The sequence below is a fragment of the Oenanthe melanoleuca genome, chromosome 11 (genome assembly GCF_029582105.1).
Source record: "Oenanthe melanoleuca isolate GR-GAL-2019-014 chromosome 11, OMel1.0, whole genome shotgun sequence".
NCBI classification, from domain to species: domain Eukaryota; kingdom Metazoa; phylum Chordata; class Aves; order Passeriformes; family Muscicapidae; genus Oenanthe; species Oenanthe melanoleuca.
Window position 1 is genome coordinate 6,981,225 of NC_079345.1, and position 11,728 is coordinate 6,992,952.

General features: G+C 60.0%; 2 protein-coding genes across 2 annotated transcripts; one reads left to right on the top strand and one right to left on the bottom strand.

Moving 5' to 3' along the window:
* Positions 1-746: 746 nt before the first annotated feature.
* LOC130257854 (C-type lectin domain family 18 member A-like) lies at positions 747-4,647 on the bottom strand. Its single transcript, XM_056500758.1, has 12 exons — positions 4,548-4,647; positions 3,764-3,855; positions 3,023-3,247; positions 2,860-2,957; positions 2,240-2,361; positions 2,044-2,151; positions 1,778-1,870; positions 1,558-1,664; positions 1,282-1,411; positions 1,108-1,204; positions 938-1,029; positions 747-784 (listed from the first exon to the last, which is right to left on the bottom strand). The coding sequence occupies exons 1-12, from the start codon at positions 4,645-4,647 to the stop codon at positions 747-749; spliced, it is 1,302 nt and encodes a 433-aa protein (XP_056356733.1).
* Positions 4,648-6,465: 1,818 nt separating this feature from the next.
* Positions 6,466-9,823, top strand: LOC130257891 (fibulin-7-like). Its single transcript, XM_056500827.1, has 8 exons — positions 6,466-6,534; positions 6,979-7,135; positions 7,273-7,443; positions 7,598-7,723; positions 7,881-8,003; positions 8,092-8,229; positions 8,310-8,448; positions 9,148-9,823. The coding sequence occupies exons 1-8, from the start codon at positions 6,466-6,468 to the stop codon at positions 9,506-9,508; spliced, it is 1,284 nt and encodes a 427-aa protein (XP_056356802.1). The 3' UTR covers positions 9,509-9,823.
* The last annotated feature ends 1,905 nt before the right edge of the window (positions 9,824-11,728 follow it).

The following is an 11,728-nucleotide window of genomic DNA, read 5'->3' on the forward strand; positions in this document are numbered from 1 at the left end:
GCACTCAGGGTGCTGTGACTTGGGGCCATCCTGGGGCTGGAAGAAGCAGCTCTTGGTTAACACCATCCCTCCAAGACAACCCCATGTGCTGAAGACGAGTTCAGCCAAGGCTTGCAAACCCATTCCAGAGATGAAACTGGAGGTTCCACCCAGTGCAGGAAGGATGTGGGCTGTGGCTAGGGAGAGTCTTGTGGGCTTAGGGGAGGAAAAAGAGACAAACTGCTCTTCCCAAGGGAGAGAGGGTCTTTATTAATGACCAGGAAGATGATGAAGGACCAGGTGATGGTGAGAAACCCACCCAGGCTGGGGTGTTCTCACCCAGATCAGCACAATGGCTCAGAACTGAGCCCAGTCCTCACCCTGAGCTATGCCAAGGTCTGCACCCCCAAAGAGCCCCCTTGGCCCTCGTCACAGTCCAGACACAGCCCAGCTGCCAATTTCGGAGGAGGATGCATTTCTACCTGGCTGTTGCAAGGGACATCTCATGCCCAGGGTGTTGCAGAGTGATGGTAACAGAGGAAGGTGAGGGGCAGAAGAAGATGCTGTTTCAGGGATGCTGATGTACAGCACACCCCTTCTTGCCAGGTCCCAGTGCCATGGGTCCCCTCAGCCCCTCATTCCCTGCACAAGTGAGATGTGCAGAGATCTTCCTGAGCCATGATCCGGGCTTGGCACAGCACCAGGGTCCTCCTGAGCCACAGGTTCAGCACAGCAGCCAGCACTGGCCAGTTCCCAGGGCTACCAGCTCAGGGGTCCCGCTGCCACAGGGCAATGTGTTCCTGGGCTGCAATGGCATGTGTAGAGTCAGTGCCTCCCAGCCCAGGACATACACAGAGGTCTGGGGAGGAGTGGTAACAAGGGACAGACACAGCAGAGCTGGGGATTGGCACCTCCAGGGCCCAGGAGAGCACAGGAGGGCTCCCAGCTGCTCACTCACCAAACTGGCAGATGTAGCGGTTTCGGGTCTTGCAGCGCTGGTCGTTCCAGTTGAAGGCAGCTGATGCTTGCATCTCCACACAGTTCCCAAACCTGTGTCCCACCAGGATGGTGGTGAAGCCAGTCAGCAGTGACACCATGCAGAGTTCAGTGTCTTCTAGATCCACTTACCCCTGGTTGTCTGGCTGTCCAAAAGCGAAGCTGGTGAACGAGGATGGCTCACCCACATCCCAGCGGAAGGAAGCCTTGGATGTCTTGTAGGTGAGACCTGAGGGAGCAGGAGGTAGGTTGGCATGTCTGCCAGCATCCTGGGCACCCTGTATCCTGCCTACTGCTGTCTCTCACCAATCCAGAAGTTTCCAGTCTCAAAATCGGTGTCTGTGACCCTGTTACCCATCTCCAAACGGCTGAGGTAGAAAGCCAGGATGTCCTGAACCTTCTGGTTTCTTATCTGGGCCAGCATTGCTCCTTTCTCCTGTGAGGAAAGGAGTGAGTCCGCCCCACACACACAGTGCGTGGCCCAGCACTGCTCCAGGCAAAGGAAAGATGCCCAGGGGGGCTGCAAGCATGGCTGGCACTTTTCAGCTACACAGAGATGCTCAGAGCACCCCAGGAGTTCACCTGGCATTTAATTTTGGCTCCATAGTAGGTGTCAGCTTCAGGGGACACCATGAAGCAGTCGCTGTCTATCCGCACGTCACAGGTGTGGAAGGGGAAATGGATCTTTGCTGGGGACACAGGCAGGAGCAGGTGGGTCCTTGTGCCAGCAGAGATGGGCCCACAGAGGACCCTTTGCCCCACTGTGGATCCCTGATGTCACCCCATAGCACTGCAGACTCACTGCCGCACTCGGCTCCACCGTAGCCCGCGTCGCAGAGGCAGGAGCACTCCTCCTTCCTGAACCTTCCGTGCAGGCACTGCCCGCTGCACCTCACTGTGGGCACAGCACTGCATCAGCTGTCAGGGGGCTCGGCAGCCCTGCCCCCCGTGCTGGCTGTGCTGCCCATGCTGCACCGGCTGTGCCCATGCATGTCCTGCACCCACCCTGCACACACGTGCCCTGCAGCAGCCACACAAGCCTCTAAAGGCTGCACGGTGCCCTCTCACCTTGGCAGTACCTGCCCGTGTAGCCCCGGGGACATGTGCACTGGCAGCTGCTCATGTCGAGGCGCCCACTGTTCCTGCAGCTCATGCGACAGGGGTTCCTGGGCACCTCTGGAAACACCACAGTGACAGTGAGGGCATCGGGGTGGAGGCAGCATCACCAGGGACATCAGAGGCCGTGGTGGCAGGGGGGACTCACCGCAGAGCCCGCCGCTGTGGTCCCAGGACTTGAAGCAGCCAGAGAGGCCAGCAGTGCAGAGGGAGCACCAGGGTCCCTGCTTGTAGGGCAGGATGGGCATCCCAGCCACCTCCCAGTTGCCCCTGGCCCCACAGGCAGCTGGAGGAAGATGCCCCACCCACCCGGGCAAGCCACACCCCCTTCTGGGGCCAGCCCACATTGCAAAGCCACACCCATTTCTAAATCACCCCTCTGCCTTCATTCCCCAGCCCAAATAATTTCTAGCACTGGGTCCTGTCCATGGCAAGCAACCCCACCCACTTCAACACACAACCCCGCCCAGAACATCCAAACCCTCCCTCTTCTAAACCATCCCTATTTGCATCTCCAGGCCCCACCCACGTAACCCAGCCCCACTCACTTCAGTGCACAGTCCCGCCCGTCCCCCCTCCACCACCACACATCCCATCGGTCAACCCAGGGCCCCGCCTGGTTGGGAGCCCACCCACAGCCAAGCCCCGCCCATTCACATCAGGCTCCACCCCCTTCAGCCACACCCACCACACCCAGCCCCACCCTCACAGCCCCACCCAGCCACACCCCCTGCAGCCACACCCCCAGCCCCAGCCCCAGCCCCTTACCCCGGTGAGTAGGCGCAGGTGAAGGCCTCGCTGGGGCCGTGGGGGCCGGTGCAGCGGTGCCGGCCGCAGCCCAGCTGCCCCGCTGTGGCCCACACCAGCTGTGGGAGAGTGTTTGTCACTGGGGTCCCGAACCCCAGCAGCCCCCCCCGTCCCCCATGCCCACCTGGGTGTAATGGCGGCAGGTGGCATTGCCGGCGCAGCGCCCTGTCCTGTAGTCATAGCGCTGTCCCTCAGCAAACCAGAGCTCCAGCACGGCCCCGAAGCCTCCGGCGCCCGCTGGCAGCAGGGCCTCGCTCCAGCCCAGCTGGGGGGACGGTGGGGGAGCGGGGCCCTCCAGGCAGCTGGCTGCCCGTGCCCCCGCCAGCCGCCCCAGCTCCTCGCTCCACTCCTGCAGGGATGAGCATGAGCCACCCAGGGAACAGCCCAAGGGATGGGGGGAACAAGATGGTCAGTCCAGGAGGTGACTGGGAGACATCAGAGCATCGACAGTGGGCAATGATGCAAGGGACTCATTGGGACCAGCCCTGCCTTTGGTGTGTTCAGGTGTGAGGTGGCTGGGGAATTTCAAAGGCCATCACGTGGCATGGAAGACCCTGCGAAGGGCTCCAAAGAACTCTGTGCCCTTGGTGTGTGCAGATGTGGAGTGATTAGGAGGCATCAGAGAGGAATGGGGGACCCCAAAAGGCAGTTCAAGGGACCAGCCCTGCTTTTGGTGTGCCCTGGATGTGGCAGTGCTGGTAGCATGCTCTTCCCCAGGGGCCCCACACCAGCCAGCTCTTCTGCTTCATTGGCATGTTAGCAAATTACTGCATATCAGCCATGGGCTGCCCACCTCCCTGGGCATGGGGTGAGAGGTGGATGTGACATCGAAGGTGGGGGACACGGGACCTGCTGGGGGGCTCACCAGCTTCTGCATGTTGGCAGCAGGGGGCTGCACTTTGCTCCTCATCTTGTTATGCAGTGAGAGCACCAGGAAGGTCTCCTTCGTGCTGAGAGCTGGGGGGGACAGCAGGGGATAGGGATGGGGCCGAGGGGGATGAGGGGTACATATGCCCTCCCCATATCCCTGGCTGTGGCAGGACCCTTCAGGAGGCCGTGGGAATTCCCCTTGAAGGGTCCGACCGCAGCCGGGGATACCGGGAAGGCACCCGGGTCTCCATGGAGACTTGAGGGGAGAGAAGAAAGAGCTTTTGGGCTGGGAGCACAAAAGGGGCAAGGGGCCGAGGGGGGGGGGGCCAGCCCGCTGGGCCCTCGTCTCACACGGGTGGGCTGAGACTGCCAGGAATGTATCCTCTCTGCACCCCCACCTCTGTCCTGCCAGGATCCACTCCCCACTGGGCAAGACCCATCATTAGCCCCCATCGGCAGCTGCAGGATCCTGAGCCCCATTCCATTACCAGCTCCATCCCATTACCAGCCCCAGAGCCCCCTGGTTCCATTGCAACACCAACCCCAGAGCCTCCCAGCTCCATCCCATCACCAAGTCCATGCCCCTTCTCCCAGCCCCATTCCATCCTCAGCCCCCATCACCCACCAAGCCCCCCATTGCCATCCCCGGGTGCCCATCACCCACCCAGCCCCCCAAACATCTGGTCTGGCCCAAGGGGACGGTGCTCAGGGTGCACTCACCCCCCAAACCAGCCGCCTCCCAGCCCTGCTGCCGGAGAGGCAGCCCCTCCACCAGTTACCTCCCGGAGCCAGCGGGGACAACTTTTCTGGAGCATCCGACCTCGTCTCACCCACTCTCCACACCAGGAGGCTGCAAACCAGCAGGACCAAGGGCTTCATGTAGGTCCTGGGATGGGGGGAGCAGACCCCCAAGCTGCGGAGGGAGGACTGGGGAGAGCCGAGCCGCCCCGCAGCAGCTCTGGCTTTGGGGCGAGCTCGGCCGCGCTCTCCTGCGTGCGTGTGTGTGTGTCTGGTTGCAGGATTTGATCCTATTCAGGACTCCAGACAGGCACCGCTGGGCAGCGGGAACAAAAGCTTGACGGGTGAGTAATAGCTCTGTCAAAACAGTTGCTCGCTGGAGCGAATGTGGCAGACAACTCCCGGGGCCCCGGGCCGCAGCCCCGCCGGGATGTCCCGCAGCGGGGTCAGCCCTCCGTGCCCTGCCCCAGCCCCGCTGCCCGGCCGCGCTCGGGGTGCGAAGGCAGCAGAGCAGGGCTGGAAAGCGGCACCCACTTGGGGACCCTGGGAGACTGGGAGCCAAGGGGCTGGGGCAGCAAGGGGGCCCCTGCTGCCAGCCTTCCTCCTGCCCCATGAATTAAACATGCCGGGGAGGTAACGCACACCGCTGCGGGCATGAAGCCAAATACCCGCTCAGAGAGCTGGACAGCGTGGTTACAGGATGGGAGGATGTGAGAGCGGGGGGCCGGCGGCGGGAGAGATGCTGGGCCCAAGGGGGCCGCGTCTCGGCAGCCACCTGGGGCCCCAGAGCCCAGGATGCTCAGGGGGCTCAACAGCACCGTGAGAGCTCTGCCCCAGCACAGGGCTCCCAGAACCAATCCCAGGTACTACCCTGGCACAGGGCAGAGATGTGGGCTCCAGACATCCCTGCTCAGGATTCTGAAATGCCACAGGCAGGAGGGACTGGGAGCATCCTATGCACCAGCTGTCAGGGCTGAGCTGGGTGTCAGCATAAACCCAGCTCTAAATGCTTCGGTTCCCTCAGCCTGAGTCTAAACCTGACCCTGGCCTGAACCCTGGCACTGATGCTAATGCCAACACCAACTCTCATGCAAACACTCCTGCTAATATGAATCTGAATCCTTGGCACTCATCCTAAAACTAACATTAATCTTAACAAAAAAAAAAAAAAGCCCTAACAATTACTTTAATGCTAATCAAAACATTAAACTTAATGCTATCTCCAAACCTAATACTAATGCTAACCCCAACTCTAATCCTAACCCCAACCCTAACCCCAACTCTAATCCTAACCCTAATCTTAACCTCATCCCTAGCCCTAATGCTGACTCTAACATCAATCCTGACCCTTGTGTTAATGTGGACCATAACACCAACTGCACCCCAGCTCCAGGCTGCAGCAGCACCCTGGGGTTCCCCTCTGAACTCCAGCCAGGGCTGAGCTCACCCCAGCAAAGCTGTGATGAGTCCAGTGAGTCCGCATTCCTGGGCTACCCTTCCTAGTAGCCCTAGCCCCACCGGTGAGCAGAACCCCCCCAAAGTCATCTTTTCTCCCAGGAGACTTTCCCACGCTTAGCTAGTGCACGGGATTAGCCTCATCCTGCATCTCTGCGTGCCGGGGAGCCCCAGAGCCAGGACTGGCCCTGTGGTAAGCCCGGCACTGCTGGTACCACCGTCAGTGCCGTGACAGCCGCTGCCTGGCCCCGATATCTGCTGGCCCTGGGACATGAAAGGCTCCAAAGCCTCTGATGTGCAGAGAGGGAAAGGAACGGAAGGGAAGGGAAGGGAGAGGCTAGAACCAGTGCCAAGGGGAAACTTTCCTACAGCTCAGCCTCAGGCAGGGGAAAAACCAACAAACACATGGGCACAGGCTGCGGATAAATCCCAGTGAGTGCAGGAACACGGCTGTGAGCAGAAACGGACCGTCAGCGTCTTGCCCCTGCCGTCAGCTCCAGCGTGATGCTCCTCATCCCACTGCCAGCCTGGCTGGCCCTGGGCATCCTGCAGCTGCCCCTTGGCAGCTCCCAGGTAAGGACCTGCATTCTCTCCCCTCCAGCCCCTCAACTGATCTCCCTCTCTGAGCTGCTCAGCACCCACCTCTCACACCCCAGCAGCCCAACACTGGCCCAGAGTGGGGGGTACAGCACAGCCACAGCACCTGTGGAGCTGCCAGGGCCAGGGGCATGGTCATGGGGCTTTTGCCCTGCAGCAGTGAAATGATGCTAAATACACTCAGGGTATGCAGCTTCTCCACAGCATCCAAGTGCCAGAGCAGGACTGGGAGATGGGGGCTGAGGCTGGAGCAGACACGGAGCCAGGGTCAGACCCCAGCCCAGATAGAAAGGGGCTCTGTCCATAGCAGGACATCAAAACTCACCCCAAAGATGCTGCCTTCTTGGAGGGTCCTCCCAGGCTGTGGCAGGGTGGCAGGGGAGCACAGCGAGTGATTGGGGTGTCCCTGTGATCCCCCAGGAATGCCTGAACCGGCAGCAGGCGCTCAGCGTGGTGCGGCAGATGCAGAAGCTGCTGGTGGCGCAGGAGGCTGCCCACCTGCAGGGCACACGCGGGCTGCGGCAGCAGCTTTCCATTCTCCAGAGCCACCTGCAGAGACCGGCCACCAAACGCAATGGTAATCCTGCCTGGGTGACATCCCCACGGGGCCAGCTCTGATCCCTGGACCCACACAAACAGCCTGGGCTCCCTGTCAGGCTGAGGTTGGCTCCAGGCTGGCCGTGTCCATCCCCACCCATGTCTGCCTGTCCACAGAGATCTGCCCGCAGCCAGCAGTGCCCCTGAATGGACGGATGCTGGGCCGGAGCCTGCGGGTGGGACACGAGGTTCACTTTGTCTGCGACGCCGGCTTCCGGCTGGTGGGCTCAGAGACACGCGCCTGCCGGCACAACCGCACGTGGAGCGGCACCCAGCCCTTCTGCAGAAGTGAAGTGGGGCAGGGTTGGGGTGCCAGCAATGGCTCCTCTGTCACCCTGAGCTGTGGGGTTCCATTGCTCTGTCCAGGAGCTGCAGCAATGGGTGCTGGGGTTGGGCAAGGGTGCGCTTCAGCAGCTGATGCTCACGGGCTCCTTCTCCCTAGGTATTGATGACTGCTCCAGCAACCCATGTGCCAATAGCGGGACCTGTGTGGATGGCAACCAGAGCTACACGTGCCTCTGCCCCCCCGGCTGGTCAGGCCCCAACTGCCAGAGCCCCATCTACTCCTGTAGGTGCCTGGATTTGGGTTGCAGAGGACAGGGATTCCCGTGGGGGCAGTACCTGGCCACGCTGTGCCTGTCTCCCCCTTCCCTGGCAGCCCCCTGGAACCTGGGCCCCCACCATGTCCCCATGCCCCAGCATGTGACACCTGCTGTCCCCTGCAGACTGGGTGACACTGAGCAACACCTCCTTCAGCCGCCAGCCGCGCTGTGCCGAGGGCCGCTCCGGGTCCCGGCGCTGCAGCTGTGACTCTGGCTTCCAGCTGCAACCTGGTGGCGTGTGCCAAGGTAAAAGGGGGGTAAAGATGATGGAGGGGGGCAACCAAAACTTGGCAGTAATGGGACCTCAGGCCATTCCCTACTTTGTCCACCCTAGATGTGGATGAATGCCAGCTCTACCAGTCCAGCCCCCAGACACAGATTTGCCTCCATGACTGCCTCAACCTCCCTGGCTCCTATCGCTGCCTGTGCCCCCCTGGGTATCTGCTCCATGCTGACCGCAATGCCTGTGAGGGTAAGAACCCAGGGTGCAGGGCAGGGAGCCTCCCATGGGAAGAGGGAGACAGCCCCACTCACCCCGTGTCACCACCACAGACGTGAATGAGTGCGCTGGGAAGCAGCACAACTGCAGCCAGGGTGACCTCTGCATCAACACCTTCGGGGGCCACCGCTGCGTGCGCCCCAAGTGCCCCCCACCGCGCCACAACACCACCTATGTCAAGACCTCTGCCTTGTGAGTACCCTACTGTGTGTAGCTTGGGGTGTGTCATGCCATATCCCAGGATGATGTGTCCTGGGAGTGTATTGTGTCACCCAGGGGCAGCAGAGAGAGTGCCAACCAGAACAAATTGGCTCATGAGGTGCTCAGGTATGCATGGCATGCTCCCTGATGAGCATGCTGGGGGTGCAGGTGGGAGCAGCCCAATACATGGTGGCTTTATCTAGGATCCTGGCCCTCTCAGAGCAACAGCCCGGGGGGAATGATGCTGATTTTCCTCTGCTGCACATCTGTGTGATGCCATCAGCTGCCTTCCAGTAGTCCCAGCCATCCCACTCTTGAGATTTAACTGCTTCGTGCCACCCAAATAGAGGGGCATCCCTGATCCTGACAGATTCCTCTTCAGGAGGCACACAGGGCTCCATCCCTGGCCTTCAGCTGCGACTGTCGCACCCACACAGTCTCAGCCTCAGGGTGTCACCCAGAGCCGTGTTCCTGTAAGCCATGGCACTTGCCTGCCAGAAACAGGGATGAGGCAGAGATTCCAATGATGTGGATCTACTTGGATGTGGCTGTTTTGGGTTGCTCTGCCTCGGGATCGACAGCAGGGCTGGAGATGCTGCCTATGGCACAGGCTGGGCTTGTGTGTGAGGATGTGCAGCTCCCTGAGAGCCAAACCACTGCACTGAGTGTGGCACCCCTCTCTCCTGGCAGCCAGTGCGAGAGGAACCCCTGCCCCATGGACAGCCGAGCCTGCCAGCTGGCTGCCAGCTCCATCTCCTTCCACTACCTGCCGCTCCAGGCCAACCGCACCGTGCCCCGTGTCCTCTTCAAGATGTCCACCAGCCGCTCGCTGGGTGACAGCCTGCGCTTCGCCATCACGGGCGGCCGGGGCCAGGGCGTCTTCGCCGTGCGGCGCTCGGACCGGCACACGGGAGAGCTGCTGCTCACCAGCCCCGTGGCGGGGCCAGCCACGCTGGAGGTGGAGCTGGAGATGAGCGAGTTCTCCCACAAAGTCCTCCTGGGCAAGCACATCTTCAAGGTCACAGCTTTTGTGTCCCCATATGTGTTTTGATTCCCTTTGGAGGATGGTGTGGGGTCAGGCCAGGGCCTTTCCCAGGGAGCAATGGAGCAGGTTCAGCTCAGTGGTCCCAGTTTTTGTCCCGTTGGAGATACTTCTCTTCCATAAATGCTTTCTCATAGCCATCACAGCAAAAACTGTGTCCCTATAGGGGAAACCCCATGGCCAATGGAAGGACCAGCCCGGGGGTGCCTGCCTCTGCCAGCCCCCTTCCTCTCTGCCCACATGGCACACAGAGTGAGCCAACAGCACTTGGCATGCAGATTCAACTTCTTGTATCTTGTAATCTCTAATAAAAGTGGCTGTAGGAAGGGTGTCCTCCTTGCTCTATGTTTTGTCCTCCTGGGGCAAGGCTGCTGGGGACAGCTGGTGGCTGTGCTAATGGCAGGGCCACCTACAGAGCTTGAGGTGCCAGTAGAGCTAGCAAGCCCCTGCAGGGTCACGCAGCATCCATGTCCCTTCCAGCACCGCTGTTCCTGGGGCCATGCTGAAGAATCCCCCAGCATAAAAATGGGAGATGGGCTGAATCATGGAGGGTTTAGGTTGGGAGGGATCATCTCGTGCCAACTCCACTGCCATGGGCAGGCACAACTTCCAACACGCTGCCTTGAACATCCTGCACAGCCCAGACTGCCCTCAGCTGCCTTGGCAGTGCCTGGATAGCACAGCAGGGCTCCCTGGCACTGGTGAGCAGGGGATGGTGACAGGGGCTGGGCTTCCTTGTGTCCAGGAGACTTCACTCTGCAATAGCTCTGACAGGAGCCGAGCACATGGCTGGCCAAAACTGCGGCTCCCCAGCTCTCCAAGCACTCGAGCTGTCCCCCCGCACCCATCTCGAGGAGGGTGGGCTGTGAGAACAAGTGGGGTGCAGCCCCCACACTCCTCCCTGTCACCGCCAGCATGGCCAGACCGCTGCGCAGGGACAGCAGCTGGGGGGTGAAAAGGTGAAGAGGGCTTTTGGGGACAGCGAGCGGAGGACACGCCACCCCCGGGACGCCCTTCCCTGCGCACACTGAACCCTTCTCAGGTGAGTGTCCGGCCAGAGCCCGCGGCACAAAGCAGCCGCTGTGCGCCCCCATAAAGGGCTCCTTGTGCCCCGCCGGGCTGGGCTGCGCACGGCTGCTCCGCCGGACCGGGCGGAAAAACTGTCCAGGGACAGCTCAGAGCTGCGGGCTGGGCTGCGACACCCAAACCCGCAAAGTAGGGAATTACGGGGTAAATATTTATCCCTGCCATGAGGTGTCCTGGCCAAAACGGACACCACAAACGGCGTTTTGTGCAGGTTTTCTTCTACCTTTGAAGCTTTTCAGGTACAACTGGGCTAGTCACTAACACCCACATCACCGGCTAATGACAATAAAATCTGCAAAGTTCACTGCAAGGGCATGGAGGTGTTGTAGCGAATCCGGAGAAGGGCAGTGGAGCTGAGGAAGGTCTGAAGCACAGCTCTGGTGTGGAGCTAGACAGGGAGCTGGGAGGGCTCAGCCTGCAGAAATTAGGCGCAGGGGGGACCTTATCGCTCAACAACTCCCTCACAGGAGGGTGGAGCCAGCTTCTTTTCCCAGGTAACAAATAATCGGATAAGGGGAAATGGCCTCAAGTTGTGCCAGTAGAGGTTTAAATTTGATATCAGGGAAAATTTCTTCATGGAAAAGGTGTCCAGGCGCTGAGACAGGCTGCCCAGCAGTGGTGAAATCATCATGCCTGTGTAAGGTGTGTGGATGTGGTACCTGGGGATTTGGTTTAGTGGTGAACACAGCAGTGCTGGGTCAGTGGTTGGACTCCATGATCTTACTGCTTCTGTGATTCCATTTTCCCACTGCTCTTGCTGCTTGTCTGGCGATGCACTGAAAGGAAATGATTGCAGCACCAAACCTGCCAGACTTCAGGAAGCATTTGGAAAATGTCCTCAGATACATGGTGTGATTTTTGGGGTAGTCCTGTGCACGGTCAGGAGTTGTACTTGATGTTCCTTGTGAATCCTTTCCAATTCAGGATAATCTATGATTAGATCCAGGCATCCCCGGAATCCAACTTGCTGGAATTACTGATGCCAGACGATGCTAGGAGGATTTCAAATCCATCAAATGCTATGTTAACCTGGTTGCCCAGGGCTATCCTTTATCCTTCACTGATAAAAAAACAATCCTTAGTTCCGTGCCCTTTACTTTGCTTTACTTAAGCACAAACCACTGCAAAGCCTCCAGTAAAATT

Excerpts from the sequence above, each read along its gene's own strand:
- LOC130257854 (XM_056500758.1), bottom strand. The coding sequence starts at position 4,647 with ATGAAGCCCTTGGTCCTGCTGGTTTGCAGCCTCCTGGTGTGGAGAGTG. Across the intron at positions 2,152-2,239 it reads CCACAGCGGCGGGCTCTGCG|AGGTGCCCAGGAACCCCTGT; the intron begins GTGAGTCCCCCC and ends TGGTGTTTCCAG. Across the intron at positions 1,030-1,107 it reads GGACAGCCAGACAACCAGGG|GTTTGGGAACTGTGTGGAGA; the intron begins GTAAGTGGATCT and ends GGTGGGACACAG.
- LOC130257891 (XM_056500827.1), top strand. The coding sequence starts at position 6,466 with ATGCTCCTCATCCCACTGCCAGCCTGGCTGGCCCTGGGCATCCTGCAG. Across the intron at positions 7,444-7,597 it reads CACCCAGCCCTTCTGCAGAA|GTATTGATGACTGCTCCAGC; the intron begins GTGAAGTGGGGC and ends CCTTCTCCCTAG. Across the intron at positions 8,230-8,309 it reads TGACCGCAATGCCTGTGAGG|ACGTGAATGAGTGCGCTGGG; the intron begins GTAAGAACCCAG and ends TCACCACCACAG.